This window comes from Corapipo altera, unplaced genomic scaffold (genome assembly GCF_003945725.1).
Source record: "Corapipo altera isolate COAL_440 unplaced genomic scaffold, ASM394572v1 45, whole genome shotgun sequence".
Taxonomy (NCBI): domain Eukaryota; kingdom Metazoa; phylum Chordata; class Aves; order Passeriformes; family Pipridae; genus Corapipo; species Corapipo altera.
Window position 1 is genome coordinate 595,830 of NW_020884877.1, and position 24,849 is coordinate 620,678.

At 42.5% G+C, this 24,849-nt stretch overlaps 1 protein-coding gene across 3 annotated transcripts; it reads right to left on the bottom strand.

Moving 5' to 3' along the window:
- Positions 1 to 800: 800 nt before the first annotated feature.
- MYL1 (myosin light chain 1) lies at positions 801 to 18,863 on the bottom strand. Of its 3 annotated transcripts, XM_027636959.1 has the most exons (8): positions 9,179 to 9,301; positions 8,435 to 8,459; positions 8,160 to 8,187; positions 4,888 to 5,031; positions 3,065 to 3,238; positions 2,457 to 2,534; positions 1,927 to 1,979; positions 801 to 1,128 (listed from the first exon to the last, which is right to left on the bottom strand). In XM_027636959.1, exons 2-7 carry the CDS (start codon positions 8,444 to 8,446, stop codon positions 1,951 to 1,953), a joined length of 465 nt encoding a protein of 154 aa, XP_027492760.1. In that variant the 5' UTR covers positions 8,447 to 8,459; positions 9,179 to 9,301; the 3' UTR covers positions 801 to 1,128; positions 1,927 to 1,950. The 3 variants fall into 3 exon arrangements, with proteins under 3 accessions (XP_027492760.1, XP_027492759.1, XP_027492761.1); XM_027636958.1 differs by lacking the exons at positions 8,435 to 8,459; positions 9,179 to 9,301 and adding an exon at positions 18,575 to 18,863; XM_027636960.1 differs by lacking the exon at positions 8,160 to 8,187.
- Positions 18,864 to 24,849: the final 5,986 nt, after the last annotated feature.

Here is a 24,849-nt window from a genome sequence, read left to right on the forward strand (position 1 = left end):
TGCTGTTGGAGCAGCTGCAGTTTATTCTGGTGCCAGCCGCCCCTGCTGCACCTGTTGGCTCTTGAATTATGGTCATTTCGTGCATAGCAGCTCAATAAGGCAAAGTAGGGTTTTAATAGAACAAGCTGATACCCAAATGGAGATTAGGACAGTTTCAGGAATGCTTAAGGAAGAGAGAGGAGCTACATCTAAGGGCAGGGATGTAACAATACTACCCTGAGTTATGGCTATTCCCAATGTCACTGCAGAAGGGGTAGATGTCATGTTCTTATCACAGCCTTGCCCCTGTTCCCAGTTATGGAGTCTTTCAGGCTGGCTGATACTTCTGATGGCTTTTTATAGTTGTCCATGAAGCTATAAATACAGGCAGCAGGTAGGATCCTTTCCCTGTAGTGCTGCGGACCCACTGTTGCAGCAGTACAGAGGAGATTTTGCTGGGAAGAGTGGCTCTGCAAGGTCCCCTACAACAGGGCCACCCTGCCTGGTTTTGGATGCTGCCTGGTGTGCCAGCAGGAGCCACCCTAGGAGCTGTTCTGATACCAGCTACCGGATCTCCTTCTCCCTAGGATGTTTTAAGTGCTGATGTAGGTAGTAGTTCCCTAATTAGTCCTCCTCCCAGTCCCCAAAGAAAACACTTTTCATTCAGATTCAGTAGAGTGACCTCCTGGAGATGTCTATATTTCTATTTTTTAATAAAATTTTATTTTGTGAAATTCAGATACACAGAGAAAATAAGTGCTGAGTGCTGCTTTGGGTGGGTTTGAACAGCTTTGGAGGGAAAAGAAAAGACTTTATAGCCACAAAGTGACCGCAGGGATTTATTGATGCTTTATTTTCCCAAGAAATTACATTGTTTCATTGCAAATAGCATGGAAGGAGTTTGTTGGGATGGATGGATCCTGGATGGTAGCAGTTTATTCCATCTAGTTCACTTTGGTGAAAGCTCAGATTTCTTAGATGAAGGTGTAGTGACCCAGAGGTGATACTCATGGATGTACTGGTAAAAAGTGGTGGGATTGGAGTCACAATCATCCAGTTCTATGCAATTTCCATGTTGATGGTGACAGACTGAGCAAAAATTTTGGGCAAATCTTAAGTGCCATCTGGTCTCTCTGAATTTGACTTGTTCTGGGAAGGAATGAGAGAATGGATCTGAAGTCAATGTTGGCTGAAGAAACATTTGCAAAATGACAAAATGAGCCCTTGATTCCTATTTGGAGGTGTTTGTTTCATATAGGAGTTGGGAATGTGTATTTCCTGAGATAGAATAACTAGCAGTTCAAATAAACCTACAGACCCACAATAGTTTGATTGTACTTTAAAGGCAGCTGCTGCTGGTTTTTTTTTTATTTTATTTTGAACAGAATAGCAGCATATAAAGGTTGTAGGAGTTTAATTTTATTTCTTTTTACTTTTGAAGCCCTCATTTGGCTATTGATCATGACTGTTACAATACCCTTTTTCATGTGACTATTTTGTTTGCAGAGCTGTTCTCAGTATTTCACACAAGTATTCAACATACGTCTTAACAGAAATCTACAAATTATTAGATGCTGCTTTGATTTTTTTTTTTTTGTTTAAAAATCTCAGTTGTGCTTGTAGGATAAGTGTCTCAGGCTGTCCATTTGCATAGTTTACACTCTAATTTTGTATGGCAACAGACATCTAGGATAATATTTATGCCAGAGGTTTCTTTTCACAGTTTGTGTATGTTTGAAAAGTCCACTAAACACAGTTTTCAATGAGTTACAGGGCTGTGAACAAGAGCCAGGAATCTGCACTCCTGTTTCCTTTGCTCTTGGACAACAGTCTCATTTTATTCTGTTTGTATCATTGAGGAAACAGTGTCACTTTTGTGTTGGCCATGGATATACAGAAGCCTTTAAGCATAGCAAACACACAAGTGTAGAGATGAGAAGAACATACCATTTGGTATCTGGAGAATTCCACTTAGACAGACAGGATGTGCTTTACAAATGCTGTGGAAAAATACAGATAGGTTAGTTAGAAGGAGCAGCAAATGTTACCTTGGGAAGTACCTTTATAAATAACATCTGTTTATGAGCTGATGGCATTAAGAACACGGGTTCCTGGTCAGATTTGACCCAAATGTGTGATAGAAGGCTCGAAGTGTCAAATCAAGCTCTCTTCTTGCTTAAGTGTGCTAAGACATTAGCTATAGGATTGGTTCCAATGACTGCAATTGCTCTACAGAAAGTCAGTCTGGAGACCTGGCGCTGGCCAAAACAGCTCCTCTGCCATGGCTGAATCCAGGCTCCTGCGTGCTGTGACTGCAGGATTAGTGCGTTGCCACGATCATTTGCACGCAGAAGCCTTTTGACCCAACTTTGCTGGAGCTTTGTCTGATTTGCCTGAGAAGCTAAAAGCCAACTGCAGTGAAACTGTGAGAGAGAGGAGAGATGTAAGATGGGAAGATGTTGAACTCTTGCACCTACCCTCATAGTTGATGCAGCCATTTGAGTCTTCCTGACCTTTCATGAGTTCATCTACTTCCTCTTCTGTCATCTTCTCACCTGAGAGCGGAGAGAGCTTGGTTAATTCCTCCACACACAGCTGATGCTGAACCCTACAGCTTTTCCAAAGGCTTTCCTTGTTTTCTGAGTTAGTAACAACAAGACTCATACATGACATGAGCTTTATTAATTTTAACTTTCTTTAGAAGTTCTACATGTGAAGTTCTACATATAGACAGGGATTCCAGTTATTACCACAGAGTAAAGAAATTATGCAGCAAATCTTCTACCTTTGCCCATGTGTGTTAGGTCCCTGAGATGTACAGACTTCTTTGTTCATCAAATATCAGGCACTCTTAATATCTCACCTGAATGTAGAAGTCATAAACCAAGCTCTTTCCTCTGGTTTTCAGCAGAAAACCCAAAGCTTTGTTTGCTTTCTTAGTGGGTTACCAGTTAGGAAACTCAGAGTCTTGTCTGGCTTGGTAGCCTCCTACCTCTCCAAACTGGTTGGACTGTCTTTTCTCCCTCTCATATGCCTTCAAACAGCAGCAATTTTGGAAGAGCTCACAGAGATGATAATCCCTTACCCAGAGTAGCCAGCACGTGACGGAGCTCAGCCCCCATGACTGTGCCATTGCCCTCCTTGTCGAAGACACGCAGACCTTCAACGAAGTCTTCAAAGGTGCCCTGTTCCTTGTTGTTGGCAGCTGCTTGCAACATGGGCAGGAACTCTTCAAAAGTAATCTTCTTGGCATTCATCTCTGGAAAGAAAGCACCAGTAGCTACATGCTAGACACTTGCAAGTATGTTCTTTAGGGATATTTGCCCTGAAATGTGGGAGAGCCTCCCACCTCGTGTGCGTGCCTTTTTCTGGCCTTTACTCTAATTTTACAGTAGAATTTTACAGTAGAATTTTACAGTTGTGGAATCTGGATTCTCTCTTATCTTGGGAGTTATTTTTCATGTAGATCTGATTTTTCACATCCTTGCTCCAGCCCTCTTCTTACATAACTTTATGTGCTTGTATGCATGTTGTATTTTTCTTTCACAGAAATTAAATTTGCTGTATGAGTTGATCTTTGAAAGGATTTGGGGAGTTAAAGGACTACATAATGTAGTCACACAGAAATCTTGAGCCCCAGCAGTGGGAAAAGGTAACCAGTGTGGGATGTAGTGACTTAGACAAGCCCCTGGGATTGCTGACATGTTACTGACCTTTTCAGGGTCTCTTTGATGTGGTGGCAGACCCCATTAGCAAAAGAATAAACGAATTAAAAATAGGAAAGTATGGGGGGGGCAATGCCCAAATTTGCTATTGACATATTTGCTATGGAGGTTTAAGGACTCCCGAGCTTAGTGCATCAAACCCCTTTGCTCTCATGAGCCAGAAGTTGTAGACCTTGGTGAGGACTTCCCCAAGTGTTGTTGGTTTTGGTTGGTTGTTGTTTGTACCAAGGCTACCAAATAAAAGGATTTTTCTTTTTTTTTTTCCCTCCCACATCTTTGCAAAACACAGCTTTAATCTAGGCAGCAATGAAACATAATAGATGGAAACATGACAGAGATTTCTCAATATACAGTTGTTACAGAAACTGTTTTACTACTCAGCTGTATCAAAATCACTGTCACTTATTGCTGGAGACACTTGAAGTCCTGGTATGGTTTCACTGCTGTGTTAGTCCTTGGTACTCCCTGCTAGTGCTAATGCTTTCTGAATTGTTCCTCAGAGATGTCTTTGCCAGGCCTGGGGATTGAATATGATTTAATCCATCTTAATATGGTTCTCTGCATGACTGAAAGCAGGGATCTCCTGCTTCTAGGTCCTTGTTAAGAGGTGACTACAATATTCATGATTTCTCTTTATCTCTAAAAGGGGAGAAAAGCAAATAGAAAATAGCTGCTATAATAAATATAATAAATAGCCAACATATGCCTCAACATGTCCAGGTTTGTAGGAACTTTGAGAAGACTAGTCCAGCCAGCAGAAATATACAGGTAGGTTTCCAGTCCCAGGGCATGTCAAGGCTTATGTAGAAGAACCTGCACTGGAAGGACCTGAAGATCTGAGTATCAGTGGTTGGAAATGGGCTTACAGCTCCCCAGCAAGGGCTGGGACACAAATGGACTGTGAGCAACAATGAATGTGTGCTACATCTACACCAAGCTGACACCAAAATGGCCCCTACAGAGACCTCTCCATGTCCCAAAGAGAAGGTTTTAATCCTGTATTCCCCATCAGCATCGTCCTCTTCCAAAGGAACTGGAGAAATTCCATATGTTTTTGATGTGGAGTCCCCCTCACTGCCCATCAGAGCAAGAGCTCGTCTCTCTCCTGCTGTGACCTACTGATGTTGCCAGTTGCAGTTCCCCAGCCTCAAGAAGGGCCCATGAGAGACTGTATGGCACTTACCCTCTTTGCTGGGGTTTCCCAGGATTTTGTTGACCTCGGCATTTGTAGGGTTCTGCCCCAGCGCCCGGATGATATCACCAACCTGGCTCAGGGTGATCTTGGCATCACCAGTCCTGTCAAAGAGGAGGAAGGCCTCCTTGAAGTCTGCAAGGGAAGAGTAATGGTTAAATTGAGCCAGGCAGCTCCCTGCTGACGAAGATGTGAGCCTGTTGTCTCCTGGCAATGTTCCACTGACTCCAGGGGAGCTAGCCAGGGGAATCTTTGGCCCACAACCCCAAGAAAAACTCCTCCCCTGTGACATTTTGGTTTCACTATTTTTAAACTTTTATGTCTATCTTTCATAGCTTTCCTGGCTCTAATAGCCATCAATAGCTTTATGATTGACCCTGTAGTTATTTCAAGGACAGGCAAACATAATCTCTCCATGAACATTCTCATTCAAGAACAGGTTTCTTTACGTGATGAAGCAGCACAAGGTAAAAATGTTGTTATCCACTCCACCTTATCTCTCCAGAGGACTGGGATTCTCCTGTGAAAGTGCCTAGCAGGGCAAAACCTCTACCTGCTTCAGTGGGTCCTACCTGCAATCCCAGCCTCTCGACTGCACAGTGCTAATGGCAAACCTGAAGGTGGATTTCAAATGCTTGTACTGTTGTTTTTCCTTAAAAGTAGAGATTTCTACCCATGTTTGTTCCCTCTTATCTCTGCTTTTTGTGATCTGTCCCTACTTCTTACAGATGGATGAATATCCAGCTTTTCCAGTGGTAGAATTTGTGTGGTGCCTTATTCTGTGCATTTCCAATGTGTACATTTTGCTTCTTTCAGTGCTGCCAAGTGGTCAGTGTTCACTTATTTCCCCTTGCTGTTGGACAAGGCCTTGGGATACAGGCACTTCTTCTACAAGAGTCAGTACAGTTGGTTGCCTCCATAACATTGCAGGCCTTCATCTTCTGTTGGGAAGTTCCATGTCAATCATCTTGCCATATTTTTCAGGATTTTTTAGAGTGTGTTTTGCAATAACTGAAGAACTAGGGCTTTGAAAAAAGAGGAGAGGATGAAGGTCAAGTGTCTATCTAAAAAGCCATCTTGGACCCTCATGTGCCAAGAGCATCTTGGACTGTGCTGTTGATCTCTTCTGCACTGCAGTGTCTGACGATGCCGTGGGTTAGCTCCAAGCAAACCAAGTAAAATGTCTTTCCCTTGGCTGTGATGCACATCCAGCAGCTAGACAGGCTTTGTGTTTCACAGCTTTTGGAATGTTCTTGGTGTCATGGGGCAGATTTGGGAGTAATACACCACATTTCAGATCATGCCTTGGTTTGTCTTGTGCTGGGGACGTGATTTAGAGGTATCTGGTTTTGCTTTAGTCTTCCATGTACTGCCTTAGTGGAGGAGTTGCTGGCACCTAGTAACAGTGCTGGTACACAGTGTCATCCTGATAGTCTGTAATCTAATATATCTGAAACTAATCCTTTTACTGTCTGATGTGAGAGACTGTCATCTTTTGCTGCTGACCCTCTCTCCTTACAGCTCCTATTGCAGGGTATGAAACCAAGGCCTTTGGACCTGTGTAGAGCTTCCCCTTACAATATACCAACCTGATATCAGCTCCTGCTCTAGCAGCTAAGATCAATAGAGTTGTAGTGATTTTTACCATATGACCTGATCTTTCATCTGCTGCATCAGTGACATTTAGTCAGAGTGAACTATAAAACAACGCCAGTGTGCAAAGCTGTCAGGAGAGTTCCTCTGTTTTGTAAGTCCCATGAAGTTTTATGTTCACTGTGTTCTGAACACTGCTTCCCAGCTTGGAGAAAAGGCCTGATTTAATTTTGTCTCTCAGGCATGCGTTTCACTGCAATATATCCTTGCTGTAGCGTTTTTCTTTTTAATTTTTTCTTTTTTAATAGCTAGTCCTAGATTGTATCTGTGCTGGAATAAGCATATTTAAAGTCTTTCTCTGAGGATGGTACTACCCAGTTGCTGGTTCATCAGCCTGTGTGGATGTAAATAGTTACTGAGGGTGGGCCACCTCTGTTCCTGAGAAATTCTCCCTCTCTCAAGTAGGTTCTAATTGCTCTGCTGCTTGGCTCAGTCATTGCAACAGTTACAGCAGCTGGATGATCTGAAATACGTGGAGAATCTGAAAGATATATTTTGCTTTGTTATCCATTTTTCCATAAGCCCTCCCAATCCTTTTGTAAAAGTTTCAGAATTAGAAAGTGTAGAAGAGGTTGAATGATTGTTTTTGTTGCTGTTGTTGTTGTTGTGGCCAGAAGTGTTTGGACTGCAGGTAGAGAAATGTTTCCAGTCTCACTTGCTGCACTATACCTTTCCTTATTGCTTTGATGGTGTAACCTAGAGTAGGCTCATATTCAGGAAGTTTAGGGCTCTCTCAAGACCTGTTTCTAGCTATTCCACCCCCTCTGAATTTCTAGAAAGTCCTCGTATCTTCCTTTCTTTGTACTTTGTACAATCTACTACATGTGCTACTGAATTCTTGGCATTTTTTAACATTATTTATTGTAGCTCAAATGCATATCTTAGCATATTTAAAACACTCTAGCTTAGATTTTCAGAGCTTCAATGAGGGTTTTTAATTGGCTCTTTCTAGAAGATCAAAAGAAAAAATTTGGAAGTTGTTTGCGGTTTGTGAATTAGATGATACAGCAAGATGCTCAACAATTGCAGCATGTCCAGACTATTGTGTTTATAAGCAAGTTTATACAAGTAACTTATTTGCTGACTATTTCCATGCTTCTTGAATGCATTTACAGTAAACCAGCCTTTGTTACCCCCCTTCCACAATACCTTCTGGCCAAAGTGACACATAGACCTCTTGCATCTTCTGATCATGTAAGATTGCAAAGTCACTGCAGCTAAGTTAAGTCCACTCCCCTTCTGTTGTCCTTCATCTACCTATTTCTTCTGTGACTTTCAAATACAAGACTTGTTTTCAGCATCCTTATGAAGAGCCAGAACAGGAGCACAACAGAAAAGTGTTCAGTAGGCAGAGCCAGTGTATTTTCTCTTCGTACCATGGAATAAACTTCTCAGCTTGGCAGCATGTAAGCATCCAGATAGATTACATGTAAATCTATCGTCAGATTCTTGTTCAGTGTAAGTCAGCACTGCTGCTCTGAAGTCAAGAGTATGATGATTTGTACCAGCTGAAGTCCAAGCTCATCGTTTCATAAAGGTTAATTTTGGAACCTGTAGCTCCTCTCTGAACCCACATACACTTAAAACACATCAGCTCTCTTGTAACTTACCATCCTGTTGCTCCTTGGAGAACTCGATCTGTTGGAAGGAAATCAATCACAAAAAATAGCTTAGGAAAGGGGGGGCTGGGGAGAACCTGTTTGTTTTCTAAAGCATCCATCTCAGTCCATGAGTCGTCTTCCAAAACAGCAAAAGTGTGTTCTGTCAGATGTGCAGAAGTAATGCATTTAGCAAAAGAGCTGTTAAGGCTAGTGAATATTTAGCACTTGGTAGCCATTATGTTCCCCCTCCTGCCCTGTTAAACTTTAACTTTGATTTCACTTACCATTAATTTCATCAGCAGAGAAGGACTGCAGTTGGGAAGAAAAAGAGAGAGAAAAAAGAGAACTAGTACTGCTGAAAATGCACTGAGAGAAAGCAAATAGCACAAAGTACCTGAGCACCCTCTCACTTCTGTCTTGCCTAATGTAATTAGGCCATAGCGACCTAAATTAGCAACTTCCCTTGTAAAAATGCATCAGCAGGTCTATTGTTAAAGATTCCACTAAAATCTGCATCCCAGAGAAAGCCAGAGTTGTGGCTACAAGCAACAAATTCTAAAGTCTCTTAACTAAAGTAATTAATGTACCATCAGGTAATTTATTTTTTTAGCACAGACCTGCTTTATTTACACAATTTGAAGCAATATTGCTCAACAAGCTGCTTTTTTACATGACAGTACATTGTTTCAGAAACTACTACACTATGATATTTTCTTATATAAAATATTGCTGTTTTCCTTTCTCACTTTAGCATGTTCCATCTGATTTAACAAAAAGCTTAGCAAATTGAAACCGTGCTGTCGGAAGCTGCGGGAGCTGCACATCTACCATTGCACGTCAGGAACTTGAGGCTAACTGGAAAACTTTGCATGGTCCTTTAGGTTTCAGGAGGAAAACCAAGCAAACCTGAACTGTCTTCTGGATTGTCCTCCCCCAACCCTCCCCAGAACTAACTTAAACCAGAAGCCCAATTTACTTATATAAAATCCACTGGCCACTGCTAACCATTAGCTTTCCAGTGCACCCACCATGGTTGAGTTGGAAAAGCAGAGCAGCAGACAGGCAGGAGGGATTAGCTGAGAGGTCTTGAGAGTGGTCCTGCTTTCCTGGCCTTTCTTCCACTTATTTATCTAGTGGTGCTGACGGCATTGCTGGGATTAGGTGTCAGAAGGAAGAGGTCCCTCCCCTTGGCGAGTTCTTTAGCTTTCTTAGGGCAAAGTGACAGGAGGCTCTATGTCTTGATCGACATCTTATGATGGCTATTTTTAGGAACCTGGAGAGGGGCACGGAGTGACAAGCAGTAATTTTGATTCATGTCAGCACTTTCTGGGTCTGCACCATCAAGAGGAGATATTCCTTGTCCAGACCTACCAAGACTTCCTTATAGGGAAGGATTCTATTTCTCCAGTAAGCTATAGAGTCAGTCAGCAGTGATAGGAGCTAAGGCCCCCAAAAGGCTTTGTGAACTGGGAGGATGACTGTTCATGGTGGGTAAGGAGTACTTGCTCTTTTGGGTTTGCAGCTTATGGTGGGCCCACAAGTGGGAATTTTTGAAGTAGGTTGCAGGAGACAGAGGCTCAGCTTCTTCAGTAACAAAGACCTAGTCCCACCATTTAGCATCCCCCAAGCCCAGGCCGAATCTCCAAATGGATGAGATGTTGTAATGGGATTGGAGAACTTTACTCTAAGCTTCTGTCTTTGTTGCCTCAGCTGGGTCAAGATCATCATGGAGCCAGGATGGGAATGGTTGTGTGGCAACAACAGATCCCTGTTGTGAACTCAAATCTCTTCTTTAATCTCTGTTGATTGCCTCTGTTGAGAAGTCGCTGCTGCTGGTTTTCTACTGACAAGATGTGATTAGTGAGGAAAACTTTCTCCTGTAGCTCTCTCAGTTACCCTGAAGAGAAGCATAACCTTTGTGAACGTCTCTTTTCAGTATATTGAGGACACTGAAAGAAAGAATCAAATCCAAGCAGACTTAACTTTGCTGGTTTTTCATAACTGAACAATCAAAATAGGTCAAAGTATTTGGTTGGATTTGAGACACTAATCTCCTATTTTAAGAAACGAAAGATACAACTGCAAAGATTTTCTAAACTTGCCCTTTTGGCTCAAAAATGCTCTATTCAAACAGATTACTTGCATTTTTTGGGAAATATCTGGAAAATATCCTGAGTATGAAAAAGCTCCACTGCCAAACCTTCGCTTTTGTTTAGTTTTTGATGGTGGGTTTTTTTTAGGTTGGTTAGTTGGTTGGTTGGGGTTTTTTTGCTATTAGCCCTGTGGGAACAGGGATGTGTTCATGACCAAGTGCAGCCAGGATCAGGTGTGGCTGTGCTGAAAGAGGGTTGATGCTTTTGCCTGAATTAGCTAATATAGGTTTAGCACAGCTCAGAGCACCTGATTAACACAGGCTGGAACTGGGACTTGGGCACTGAGAAAGCTAATACAGATCTTGGCCATCAATCCCAATGCATTAATAGAGGACCTTTCAAAAGATTTTGGCAGAGCTGAAATATTGCCTGGGTCAATGCAGTGTGTTGCCTTTTGTGGAATTTTCCTTCTACCCTGAGCCTCTTGCTCTCCAGTGCCGGCAACTGAGGTGTGTTCCCCTGAAAACAGAATATATATTTGTTTTTTAAAGGAAAACTTAGATTAATTTTCTTGAGCAGATAAATTTTGGCTACAACAAAGCTCATCCCAAAAGACACCAAGCAGAAAATAATTGGAACGTGTTTGCCTTGGGCATAGAAAACTGATACCTGGTCTAGTCATTTGGCTTGAATGGGCTATAAAATATCTATAAATTGAGAGAAGTCTACATATAAGTTGATTATCTTTTGACCATGTGAGACTTTGGCTTAGAATTTTGATGAGGAAATACTAGTGCACCACACCAGCTCTTCACTTCAATACTGATCCTTGAATAAAATCTTAGTGGACAGTTTTAGTGGGGAAGAATATTCTAGTATGGGTATGTTGCATTCCCTTGAATTAAGAATTGCCCTGCTCTAAACCAGTAGGTCTGTCAGGGGGTTAAAGTGTACTTGCTTTAAGTAAGGGCACCTACCAATGGCCTGGATGGAAAATATTTCAAATACTCTTTAAATGAAATTAAAGGTAAGATTTCTGATTCTGTAAGGAGCTTTCAGAAACTTCAGATGGAAGATGGAAATATTTTGCAGTGGTCTGCTCTTTTTTCTGATCCTGGCAGTGTTCTCTGCATTGTCAGAGGACACTGAGGTTTAAGGCTTTAGGGAAGAATTTGAAGTTTCAGGGGGAGATTGATTTAAGAGAAAATGAATGCTCCCCTCTCACCTTCCCCCCCACAAAATCATGAAAGATGGAAGCAACTGCAACACGTGGGAAAGACCAGATGGACTTGGATTTATCTAACTTCCTTTATCCCTTATTGATGGGCAAAGTTATTATCCAAAAGGTTACCCGTGCCAAGGAAAAAAAAGTGGTGTGGTTTGAGTTTGTGTTTGGTTTTTTTTTGTTTGTTTGTTTGTGGGTTTTTTTGTGTGTGTGTTTTTTTGGTTTTTTTTTTTTTTAAGATTAAGGCTTTTCCCCACATGTGACCACCTTCTAGGAATTCTGGTGCTAGATAGAGGTATTTTGACCAGGTCCCAGTTATAGGACAGGGTGAATAGGGTTTTATGCAAGCCTTTATCACCAACTAAACAGAGACCCAATCCACACAAATCTTTGTTTCCAAAGTATTAACAAAGCCTCTGATTTCCCACAAATCGCTGGTTCATGGGCTTTAGGGCCCCAGCTTCTGCAGCATGGTGCTGTGCTTGCCTCTTTAGGCTGGTGGGCACTGGGATTGAGTTGTACTGAGTGTCGGATTGAGCTGTGCTGAGTGACAGCTGCCTTGTCCTCACTGTAAATGTGGAAAGGTCTGGACAGAAAGAAAAGCCCTGAGAAAGCATGCTGCTGGGAGTTAAAGCATTCAGCTGCTCAATCTGCTTGTTACCTTCTGGATGAGTTACAGAGAAGTGAATCATTTTAGGAGTTTATTAGGGAGTCAACAGATATTTCAAGGTACTGTCCCTGTAGAAGAGAGTAAGAACATATCAGATGCCTTGGAAAATCAGAGAGGAGAAAATTGAAGGGTCCCTTAGGATACTCATTGTATATTTAGCTCTCTATGAAGGACTAGAGGGGATTTTTTTTTATTATTTTTGGATGAAGATAAGCTAGGATTGTGCCTATAGCAGTTCATATGATATCTGTTCACCATTAATGCCTGCTCCTTGATTAATACAGTTGAACATCTTTTTTAGTAGACATCACTGAGTGCAGGGTTACACAGCTTCTAAATCCCTCTTAAAAGCAGGCTGTCCTTCACCCATCCCTCACCCCAGTTCCATAGCATGTATGACCAATGCCATGGGTTTTAGAGAAGCTGCTTCTCATTTAAGTAAGAATAAACAGCCTGATGGATCTGGCCTCGTGGCTTATGAGGCAGAGAAACACTAGAAAGCAGAACAGCGCTTGAAAAAGTGAGGTCCATTTTGAGAGCAGAGCTGCCTGCAAATACAACTGAAGAAAGAAAAAAACCCAATCACTGCTAATATAGGAGAGAAAGTTGCATATGTGAGATACTAGGAGGTTTGGAATAATAGTTCAAAAATACCTCTGAGTTTAATGGACTAAATTGCAGATTAATTTGAATTTTTTCCTAAACATTTTATGCAACTTTCCAGTTTGTTTATTTTTTAAGCTTGTAACTCCACAGTTGATTTACAACTGTGCAAAAACTTTTGAATGAGCCTTGCCATTTAATTAATGTGCCCTTCTGAAATGTCTGGGTGTGATATGTACTCTACCTGCACTGTTAATCATATCCTTTTGAACAGATTTCATTAGCTTCATGGGGGGAAGATCATTCAGTTGTGCTCATTTGTAAATGTGTCACTTCTCTAATTGCTTTTAGTTGGGCTTGAATGTGTATAATCAAGAGGGTACACAAGATGTGAGGCTCTGGAGCCCTACTTTTGGAGAGATTTCTTGTTTTCACATGCCTCCCAGTGGCAGTGTTAAGAGTAATAATGTAATTTAAACTATTGCTGCTTGACATTTAAATGCTATGTGGTAAACCAGCCAGTTCAAAGTACTTTTTGGCAGTGGGTATAAGATGTAATAAAACCTCAGTGAAGTGAGGGCAAATTTTCTGGTTGGTTGTTTCATATCTCCTTACAGATAACTTCTTTCTTTACTTGTCATTGGCTAAATTAGTCACCTCCTTGCCTTATGTAAGATTAACTCAAATATCTTTCTGTTACTATCTGTTTCAATCTCTCTGTGCTCTAACGGGGCTTAAAGCAGTATTTTAGAAATACTATGGTGTTGTTTTGATGGAAGAAAGGCTCTGCCACACAACTGTTAATAGTTGGAAGTTACTGTGTGAGCTGTTAAAATGTTACACACTCATTTCCACTTGAAATTCCACTGTTTCTACCAATGCTTGCCATTTCCCAGGCTCTCCAAAGGCTACAGGTATCTATAGCTGCCAAAGCTGTGAATAACTAAGAATGGATCTTGTTAAAAAAAAAAAAAATCATTGTTTTCCAAATAACTCTTCAGGTTAGCAGACATAAGGAAAAGTGTCTACTAATATATATGGACAGTCCCTACTTTTGAGGGACTCCCTACTGAGCAGCACTCTAGGGAAAAAGGAGGCAAAGTTCTTCTGAAAGTGTTGTAAAGAAAACTAAGTGGTGGTTTCTGTTTGTTGTTTCCAACAGTGTCCCAAAGGGATGTCTTGGTGTACAGCAAGAGTCTGTTGTCCAGATTGCCTGTCTTCGGGCACCTTTGTGCCATGCCTTGCCCATCCAGTGATTGTCAGCAACATGGGTCTGGCATCAGTGGTGAGATTGATGGAGCAAGGGATTGAGTTTGGACTGCTCTGGGCTGGATCCTGACTGGTGCTGTGTCTCAGGGATCAAAACAGAAGCAGGAAGCTGGTCAGGATGGCATCAGACAGGCACGTTTACATCTCTTAAGGCCCTTGTCCCCGTCCTACCTGTAAGTGCACTTGGGACTGATGACCTTGTCCAACAAGAATATCCATCCTAGGAAATCTTTCCGGAGCCATAGATGGAGTTAGATCAGGCATAATCTGAAGGCCTCAGCCAAAAGTTTCAAGTGAAAACCTCCTGGTTTCTAAGAAAGCCCTTATCGCTATGAGCAAAGCTACTGTTCACATTCCTGCTCTCCCTCCACAGCTTTCCTTGGAGCTGGTCTGCAGCATGACAGCTCTCAAAGCTCTTTAGCTGACATTTGCAGTCCTGCTTGCCCTCCAGCCCCGGAGCTTTCTGTCAGTGCATTTTACTGAGTTTCTCTCTCTCTGGTTATGTCCAACACAGTGTCTGTTCAGAGATGACCTACTGGAGTAGTGAATGTAACAAGAAATAAGGATACTTGGAGAAATACTTGGAGTTACTTCCTTAAGAGCTCTGTATTTAAAAACAAGCAGTCACAGGCTTGCTTCCATGCAAAAGGTGTCATCATGCATCACACAGTTACACAAGACTTTAGAAAGTCTTTACTAGTTGATAGCTTTTTGTTATTTTTTTTTTCTAAACACTTAGGTGGCTTATCTGCAGTTTGGCATGGCATAATTGGTGTCCAGGGATTTCAGTCTGAAAATACCAGCATGGGAAACCTTGTGTACCAAATGAACCTCACTTACACCATGGATACTTGCAAGAACCCAATCTCTGTCTCTACTTGAGGGAGGATACTCGGGTGTATCCTTGAAGTAAAGGGTCTAGTGTGACACCAGATGAGGGTGCTACACGTTCAGGCCACGATCTGAACAGAGCAGGTGCCTATAAAGCACCGCACCCAGCATTTCCTGCCCATGGGTCCCAAAATGGCGCAGTTGATGCTGTGAACCTGGTCTCACTCCAAGGGCTGGCTGTGTGTGCTAGGAAAGGCCCATAGATTTCAGTAAAAAACAACATGCTTTTCCTGTTTGTGTTAGAGACCAAGTTATATTGATTTGGGCAATAGGAAATTTATCCATTCCCCGCTGCCTCAGTTGCGGGGAGTCATAAGACCTCTACATCATTCATGTCTTATCAAGTTGTTGCAGACATAGACCCATAGTAGTGCTATTCATCAACTCAGCATTTCTTCTCACCCAGGCTTGTGTGAGAGAAGGAAGTTGACAAAACATATGAGGGAGTGACAAAACATATAACCTCTAGGGAGTGTGCTGGACCATACTTGCTGTTAATTATTGTTGGTTGCAGTGGTAGTTCTCAACTGCATCCATCACCCTATTCTTTTCTCAGTTATTATTTAACTCGTATGCCTAATGCAAATCCTGGCCATGTTAGTAAAAAAGAAAACTGGAAATATAAATTTGGACTGGAAAGGCTTGTGCAAAGCAGATTGAGGTTTTTATGGTTTTTCCTGAGTAAGAGGGAAAGAGGTTTTCATGCTTCTATTTTAAAACAAAGTCTTCCTCTCTGGCTTGACTCTCTTCCTATGGTGGTTGCACTGAAACCTCAGGTGAGCTATGAAAGGGCTCAGTTTAGAGATTTGAGCTTTTAGCAGTGAGATATTCCTGTTACTCAGTTCTGTAGTCAATAGATGGTGCTCAAAACCAGAAAATCTCATGCCAGCTGCTATTAGCACTAGCAAATCACCAGATATTTGCTCTAATTGGGTTAATTTCAAGAGCGGGATAAAGAACAGAAGAGAGTGAGTGGTCTGTCACAACTTCTGATGGTGACAGACAACTTTGGGGTGCCTGCATTTGCAAGAACCCAACCTGAGTCCTTTTAAGAAAGGAAAAAAAATCTGGAGTTTCAAAATGTGCACTCCAAAAGGGTCAGAAAACTTGATGGGCCAAGCAGAACATCCAAGCTGAGAGGTACCACCAAAAGAATCACTACTCATGTTTGTAAACCACCTTCTTGTTTGTTTTGGAGACTATTATGATTTCTGATGTTAACTTAAAATGGAGCACTGCCAAATGTGGTTTATTTGGCTGCTGTAACCCCTTGTTAGGCAGCTCTATCCTTACTCACTCCAGCTATAACACTTAGAATGGGTTCGGATATCTTTTTATAAAAGCTGACAAAGCCTGCTGCGTGGCTCTCCAGATCATCATGATGCTGCATCTTGGCATTCCCAGTCACATCTCATGAATAGCTGCTAATTCCCTGAGGAGTGCAGGGGAGCCCACTTGATGCCTTGGTTCAAAGTGCTGGTGGTTTTGTCTCTGTGTCTGGTAAATCAGTGCAACAAGCTCCAGATAATAGAATTACATAACAGTTTGTGTTGGAAGGGACCTCAAAGATCATCCAGTTCCAACCCTCTGCCATGGACAGGGATACCTTCTACTAGACCAGGTTGCTCAGAGCCCCATCCAACTTGGCGTTGAAATGTTTACTGAGTCCCAGTCAAAAGCTTAGCTTTAAGTACTCTCTGGCTCCAAAGTTTTGCTGGAAATGGTGCCGCACCTTTTCTTGTGCTGAGACTTTGGTGGCTGAATGGAAGGATTCAGGATTAATTAAGGGGCTGGGCTGAGACTCAGAAAACTAAGATTCCTGACTTTGCCACAAGTTGCCCAGACTGATCACTTTCCACACGACTTTGTTTCCCTTCACTGCAAGAGCTCTCAAAGGGTGAAAAGGGATAACCTAGGGTGGCTGGTTAGGACCCTATAAGAAAATACTTTGTCTGATATTATCTTTCAAAAGAAAGAATTTAGGGAGAGTATCTTCTTTTATCAGTCTGAATATGACAAAACCTGTAGAGTTCTCTCTGTTCTAGCAGTATATATGTCCTGCTGTTACAGAGAGCTGTCTGGGTAAAGAAGTGAACTGCAGATGCCTCAGAGTGCAGTGTGCCATTTTTTAGCTGGTAATATATTATTCAGTCTATTTATGTAAAGATAGACTAGCTAGGTTCACTGTAGTTAAAAATTCTATTTTCTCCTAATGAACTGGACATATAAAGCTATCCAATTATATTAAATTATTTAGCAGGAAATCTAGCTTGTGTTTCCCTCCATTTCTGGAGATGAGTGTGTTGTGAGGCCTAATCTAATTTTTTAGGCAGTATTCTGAAAAACAGTGGTTTTTTTGTGAACCTTATACCATGATCACTCAAAGTATTTAAAAATGCCTTTTTTTTTTTATAGCTTTTGCTCTTGTTACACTTTGCCAATGGCTTTAGCTTCAATTTTATGAGAAGCTACATACCCTTTCAGAAAAATACTGACTACTGACTGGATAAATTACAGTAAACTTGAAGAAATTTCATTAAATTGGTTATGATCATGGGATTATATGAATTAAGGTATCTGAAAGATAATTCATCATGAGATGAAAATGAGTAGGTCCTCTTAGGAGTCCTTGTACTCCTTCTTTTATCCATAATAGGCATGATTTCTTATGTAGAACTTAGCAAATTGGTCCTGGGACCAATCAGCTTGTCAGGTAGGTGGAGAATGACTATTTATAGTCCTACCCAGAGAAACTAGTCTATCTCTTCTCTTTAACTGCTTAACCTCCCTCTCTTCTTTCCTAAGTAAAGAATTTCCCAAAATGGAGGAGTTTTCTTTGAAGGGTCAAGGCAACAGTCAGTAATGCTGTTGACATGCAAAGTCTAAAAACATCATGAGAACAAATGGCAGTGCAGTCAGAGGGAAACCTCCAAAAGACTGTTCATCTTTGATGCTTTCCTTTTGCAGCAAATTGTGAGCAAATGTAAAGGTGAGAGGAAATCACTTGAAATGCTCCCATCTATGTCTTTCTAGCTCATGGTCTCTGTCGGTGTTTGTTGTACAATGCGAATGAAAAGAAAATAGGTGAAACTGCCAAATTCCTCTGTTTTCATCTGTTTTGTTTCTTCTTTTAAAGATAAATCATACTGATCTCAAAGCACATGACCAGTGTCATCAGGTGGTTCAAAAATTTGAAAGGAATTTGAGGGTAAACTGTAAAATAAAACTTGGTTTTAGCACAGTGCTATGGGAAAACATTGCATTTCAAGTTTCAGTAACCCCTTTCCTGTCCTTGTGCACCTACTTTAGGGGGATTGGGTAGGTTTTTTTATGGTGTTTTTCAAAAGAAAAATGTAGCTTCACCAAACAGGTCAGACTGCTGATTTGGTAAAATGTTCTGAGGTCCACACTCCAACATACTTTTAACATCCCCAGGCATCACTCCTGTGTTAAATCATGCGCCATGCCTTACACCCCTACAGCTACTAAAACAGTTAAAAGCTCAGGCAGGTCAGCAAATCCATGGGCTGAGGTTACTCATTCATTTCACTGCAGTCCCCAAACCGGAACCGAACACACGCAACACTTCACTGCGTCCCTCAGCTGGGACTCTGCGAACTCTCCCCTTTGGGAGCACCTCGTGTCCGCAGTCAGCACACGCTCATCCTTTTACCTTGATGCTCTTGAGGTCAATGGCGGGTTCTTTGGGTTTGGCTGGCTCGGGTGCTGGTGCCGGCGCAGGGGCTGGTGCTGCGGCTGGTTTCTTTACGTCCTTCTTAGGTGCCATTTTGTGGTGTTTAAACTGGAAAGTAAAGGTGCTCTAAAAAAAAAAATCTGAAAAAAAAAAACCCAACAAAAAAACCCCCCAAACAAGCAAAAAAACCCTCTTAAAAGTGATCCTGGGAAAGGAGCAGTGGTCAGAATGAGCTACAGCCTGTGCCCTAGAGGTGGACCCGATGTGCTAAACTCTCTAAGGGCATATATATATTTCACTTAGTGCCTCACAGAGTCCTGACACATGCAGCTGGATTGGACAGCTTGATAATCAAGGGGGATGTCATTCCAGCTTGAGCTATAAATGGAATATAAGAGTTCAGGGCTTCATAAGATCAAGGAACTTCGGTGGCTTTTTTCTCCCTCTTAAAAAACCCAAACCATCTCCCCTGTCTTTTTTTTTTATGCATGCAAAGGAGAGGGAAATACAACAAGCCCAGTTTCAGATCTACTGTTGGCATTTATGTATGGATTAAACAGTTCTTTTTCTCATCAGAATTTCTGTTCTGCTTAAGTAATAAATCTTCTTTCTTTTCTTCCCTCCCCTTTCCCCCCATGCCATGGATAGCACTCCAGGAGGATTTGGTTTCAAGGAGGAATTTTGACTTTCATGGCTGGGAAGATTATTATTTTCCAACCTAATTTACATCTCTCCCTGCAGCCCCTCATTCCTCCTCTGCTTCCTTCTTTTTCAAGGAAGTGTTGATCAAGCAAAGGCTCTGAGTGTTTAAAAATAAAGCAGACAAATATGGAAAACACTGCAGTACCTTCAGCCAAGGCATCTCTCCCTGACGTGACCCTGAGTGTCTTTCAGCAGTTCTTATTATTCCTTTCCATCATGGTAAGACTGTGTTTAAATTTGAAAATTGCTTCCTTTAGTCTTTTTCTTTGATATTTTTTTTTCTTCTCCTAGGGATAAGTTGTGCCCTATTAGAATGGAGATCAGCTGGATTCTGTCTTCCCACATGAAAGGTTTCCTTTTGTAATGTATTTGTCAATGGAAACTGGCCATCGGGCCAAGGAGGCATCTGTGGTCTGTTTTTGCTTTGTTTGCCTGCCCATCCTGTGTCCCTTGTCTATCTTTCCTTAGTCTCCTGATGGACCTCCCTGCTCCCCATGCTCCCCAGGAGACACAACCTCCAGAATAAGATGGCCTGTTTTCAGTAGACTTTTTCTAGCACAGCAAAACAGCTTCTAACTCTTTCAAACCTGATGGTTCCCTTGGGTGTGCAAGATTGAGATTTTCTGCAGAAAAATCCAGCTTGGATTTTTCTGCCTGTTCCTTCCTTCTCCAGCAATTCCTCTCCCATTTACTCTCCAGACTCCTCAAGTTCTGTACTAGTAAGTGTAAGGCTTTTGATGGGGCCCTTATTTCTGTCTCATGAGCTATACTGTGGAGTGTTTTGTAATTAGAAATTAAAAACCTGAAGGCCTGGACAGACACTTATGCATCCAAAGTCTGGCAGGACAGCCAAGGACTTCCATTTTAGTTTAATGTGTTTTAAGGAAAGTAAATTTACAAAAAAAATGCACACCAAAAAAAGGGATGGAGAGTGGCTAAAGGTGTATTTTCATGTAAGAAAACCTATGCTTGGAGCTCTTCTTTGCTGCAGCCCATGACCTTGAGCAAGAGACTTCTTGGAAGTTGAGTCATCCCTTTTGAATCAATAGATCTACACTGATGGATATAATTTGAAGCCTTGGCTCAGTTTCTGCTTTAGGGAACACAGACCAGGAGATATTTAATTTCCTATTTCTCTGCCTGTAGGCCAAAACCTATGATGTATGAGCTCTTCTGGGTGCCTCCAAGGTGCTTTATGGAGGGATCCCTGCTCTGCTAGTCTGTTTTTGGGAAGGTGGTAATGTGGACTCTCCTGCACTGCTGCAGGTCAGCAAGAACCTGTAGGGTGTCATTCCTGAGGGGCCTGATGGGTGTATGTCCAGTGATGCTGATGTTTTATATTGCACAAACCAAACTTCAGTGAAATCCAGTGAATGGATCCTGGAGGTGTAACTTGGGAAGAAATAGTTTAAACCAATTTTTATACATCACTACACCTGTGAGAACACTAATTGCAAGAAAGAACCAATGGTGGTCTAATAATTCCTATGAGATCCTGAGATTTCCACTGAAATAAGCCTGAAAGATGCCATGAAATATATTTTTAAGATGAGGACAGGCTTTCTGAAGTGAAGGATGAACTTTGTGCTGTCTCTGGATGATGTAGCCTGTCTAAGAATCTCCAGCAAAGGAGATTTTGTGAGTTGCTGACCCAAAATAATTGTATATTGATCAGATGAAGAGATAAAACAGGTATAGAGGAAGAGGAGGAGGAGGTCAGTTTTCTGATCTTGACAGAACACCATGGATTTATCTGCCTAGTAAGTTTGGATGTGTCCCAAGGCATCTCTGGGAGCACATCACATCTGTCCATAGGGATCAAAGTTGTTCCAGGTGATGTAGAGATGCGTCCCTGTGGCATGAAGCTGTGTTGGAAGGTTGGAACTATTAGGAAGTTTTTTCACCCAGAGTGTGGTCAGGCACTGGAACAGGCTCCCTGGGGAAGTGGACACAGCACCAAGCCTAACAAAGTTCAAGAAGTGCTCAGACAACACTTTCATACATGTGATGGGATTCCTGGGGCTGTCCTGTGCAAGGCCATGAGCTGGACTCAGTGACTGATCCTTGTGAGTCCCTTCCTACTCAGGGTATTCTATGATTTTATGATCTTGCATGGGAGCTGCTATCTGCAGGTCCCTGATGGTGCCATATCATCTTGCTCTGGGCTGCAGAGCTCATTCCAGGGGCTGCAGCAGGAAAGCTCCTCTTCCACTTTTAGCAGCCACTTCATGCAAGCAGGAATACTAGAGCAAGCCTCAGGCTCTCCCTCGTGCTTTCTGGGACTTGCCAAGATCCACTTCTAAGGGAAAACAGCAGCAGCTGAGGATGAGAATTCACTAGCATCTGCCTTGTTGGGTGCACAGCTCCTGGGCAGCGCATAGATGCTCTTCTCCTGCAGGAGAATCCATATTTAGGGGAGGCGCAATGAACAGCGATGTAGCTTCGGATTTCCCAAGGCCCCAGCAAATTCAGTAGTGAGAAAGGTGTTGATTGGAAGCGATGCCATGTTAGCTCTGCTCCTCACTGACACAGGGGGCAGCTTGCTTGGGGCTTGCCTGGTTTTTACCAGTTTAGTTGATGAGGATATGGTTCTGGCCAATGCAAAAATTCTGTGCATTTGGGCTGGATTTAGTTGAATTAACATAAGAGAAGTGTGTTTTCCATCTAGAGCATTGGCATTGATTCATTCTGATGCTTCTAGTGGGAGGAAGTGGGAGTTCCTGTGCTGGGCTGCACACCCTGTGTGTTTACTCTGAAGTTCTCTGCCTTTCTGGTCCAGTTTTAAAAGGAGGGATCCCTCTCAGGTTTCCTGTAGCCCAGGGAGCCAGGCCCCTCTCCAGGAGAAGGAAGTTGATGGTTTAAATCCATGCAGTGAAGTAGAAGACAAGATGCCCTGTATTTCAGGGGACCGCACAAGCCCTGGAGCTGTTGAATTAAAGGGTGAGCGCTGCTGCTTCTGCTCTGTTTCACAATGATCTCCCTTCGAGACTTTTGCCTTTTGCTGTCTAAAATACCTGAAAATGCAATTAACTTCCCATTTGTTTTTTGAAATTGTTGGTGAGTTCATGGCAGGATGCCAGATCAAGCACCAGGGGAAATGTTGATCACTCAAAAGGCTCTGGTGGGAGTTTTGCTTTCGGGCAAGGTGTGAGAATAGAGACTGTTTACAAACACCTAAGTATAGTCAGCATATTCCAATCTCTTCTTGGAGCATTTAGGAGAAATGTAACCCGTGCACACTTATCTGCTATCATTTCAGCTGTCCAGTGTGTTTTCTCTTTACTGTGATCAACTCCTATCTGACACCTGCTGCTGTTAAATATTTGCTGTGTTTCTCTTCTGAAGATTGGGTGGCTGCAAAGTCAGCAGGAAAAATTGCAAGTGTACATGTAACATTTGGCAAGCAGTGATCTCTGAGAAAGATTGCAGTGGTCTGAAACAACCACCTACTTGATTCAGCCCATGAGTAGGAAGTACTCCTGTTATCCAAAGTTACAAGAAATACAAGGACATTCACAGAGAAATGTTTTGAATGGAAACAAGGGAGGTTCAGTGAAATTTAAAACTGATACATGGAAATGATGTTTTTTCCAACATCAGTTAAATTGTACACGTTGTTGCTGGAGGATTATTTGAGGCCAAAAACCTAATAAGATCCAGGAAGGAACTGAGAATTTAGGCAGTTATCAAGAATATAGGAATATAACAGATTTGGAAAGAATATGTAATACATTTTTCTGTGCTTCAGCAGTTCTTGAACTGATAGAGACTGGGTGCATTTTGCCACACCAAGATGCTGCAGAGATCCTTGTGTTTTCTTAAACACGTAATTTTGGCCATAAAAGAGAGAGGAATTGCTGGTCCAGTTTGATTCTTGCACGTTTCACCTCAGGCTTTAAGTAAGAAGCCCAGGATCCACTGCCAGCAAACTTTCAAGATCTCAGCTTCAGCTGTAATGCTGTGTGCAACAGGGTGCCTAATTAATCTGCTAATGATTTGGCTTTTTCAGTACTCAACATGGAAGCACTTTCAACAAAAAGCAAAGCCATTTGCTATCCAAGATGCAGCTGCAGGATGCCCTGATAAGCTGTAGAAACTCATGTAGGAGAGAGTCAAGCCCAATAAACAGCCAGGTCAACGTGTTTTGGGGGTCTTGGTCTGAGGAGGGTGCCCTGTCCTGAGGAAGGTGGTTTGGGAGCAGGGCACAGCATGAGAGGAGGTGTCTGTGCAGGGTTGTTACCAGACAGGTAGGGATTTGCAGGTGATAGAAAATAGGGATGAACACTGGGGACAGCTTTATATAATGGCACAAAGGTTGGATTACATGCACAAATGAAGGGCTCTGTTTGCTCATCAGAGGAGATGGGTGTGTTTTGGAGGGAGGATTTGCCTCTTGGCTCCTTCAAGTGCTGTATAAGGCGTTGCTAGCCTGAATGTAGCCAGGGGCACAAAGCCTACAGGACAGTGTAGGCTGAAGTCAAACCTTGCTGAAGGAGCAGGCAGAGGAATGAGTCTCTAAAGAAGGGGAAAGAAGGCACCAACTGGTGTGCCACATATAGCCTGTGGCTGACTTAGCACTTGTGCCACATTGCCCTCCTGCTCAAGGTTTTCTAATTTTGTCCCAGATGATGTCAGTGTCCCCCAGCAACTGGCAGTGGCACATACCAGACATTCCTCTACGTGCATCTCTGCCACCCCCCGCCTTGCCCCAGGAGGGCTGACTGCAGGGGGAGCAGCTTCCTTGAGGTGTGCCTGCTTCTCAGTCTTGCTGGATGACTTGGGTGCTGCCTTCAGCTCACGTTCAGGCAGCTCACCCTCCTCATGCCGTCATTCCCTCAGGAAGAAAGTGTCACCCAAGTGCTCTTTGCAGTTTGCTTTCCGCCATACTGTAAAGCTTTCAGTCATTCTCTTGGCACCTCAGGTTCCTTGGCATGAGCACCCGTTTATAGATCACTGAGCAACCAGGCTCTGAAATGCAAGAGCTTGGCTAAATGTGACAAAAATATGCATAAGCAGGGCTGCAGTGGAGGCAGACTGTGTGTGCCGAATCCCACCCGACAGGACTCTGTACCAAGGAAAGCATTAGCTGGTGGGCCTGGAGGGGTACTATGGAGTTTTAAACATAACGTTAGGTACTGGATAAGATGTTAAACTCTGTGTGCTCTCTCACACTGAATAGGATGAAATCCCCCTTGGTGCTGCTCTGGGCAATTGGGATTCCTGTGTCTTCAGGGCTCTACAGTCTGTCTATGAGCTGCAGATTCCCTGCCTTCCCCTTCCTCTCTTTTCCCTGGAGCATGCAGCAGAGTTAAATTACTGCCCATTTAAAATAAATTGTGTCTTTCTTAGGTCTCATTTTAATCTACTAGGAGATGGAGTGACTTCAGGCTTGGAAAGGGCATTGAAGGAGAGTTCAGTATATGGCCTGGAGCCCCTACATACCTCTGTTGCCTGGAAGGTTTCATTGTGATTTATGAGGTATTAACCTCTTCTGTTTTCCTCTCTTCTCTTCCCTCTCTTCCCTCTCTTCCCTCTCTTCCCTCTCTTCCCTC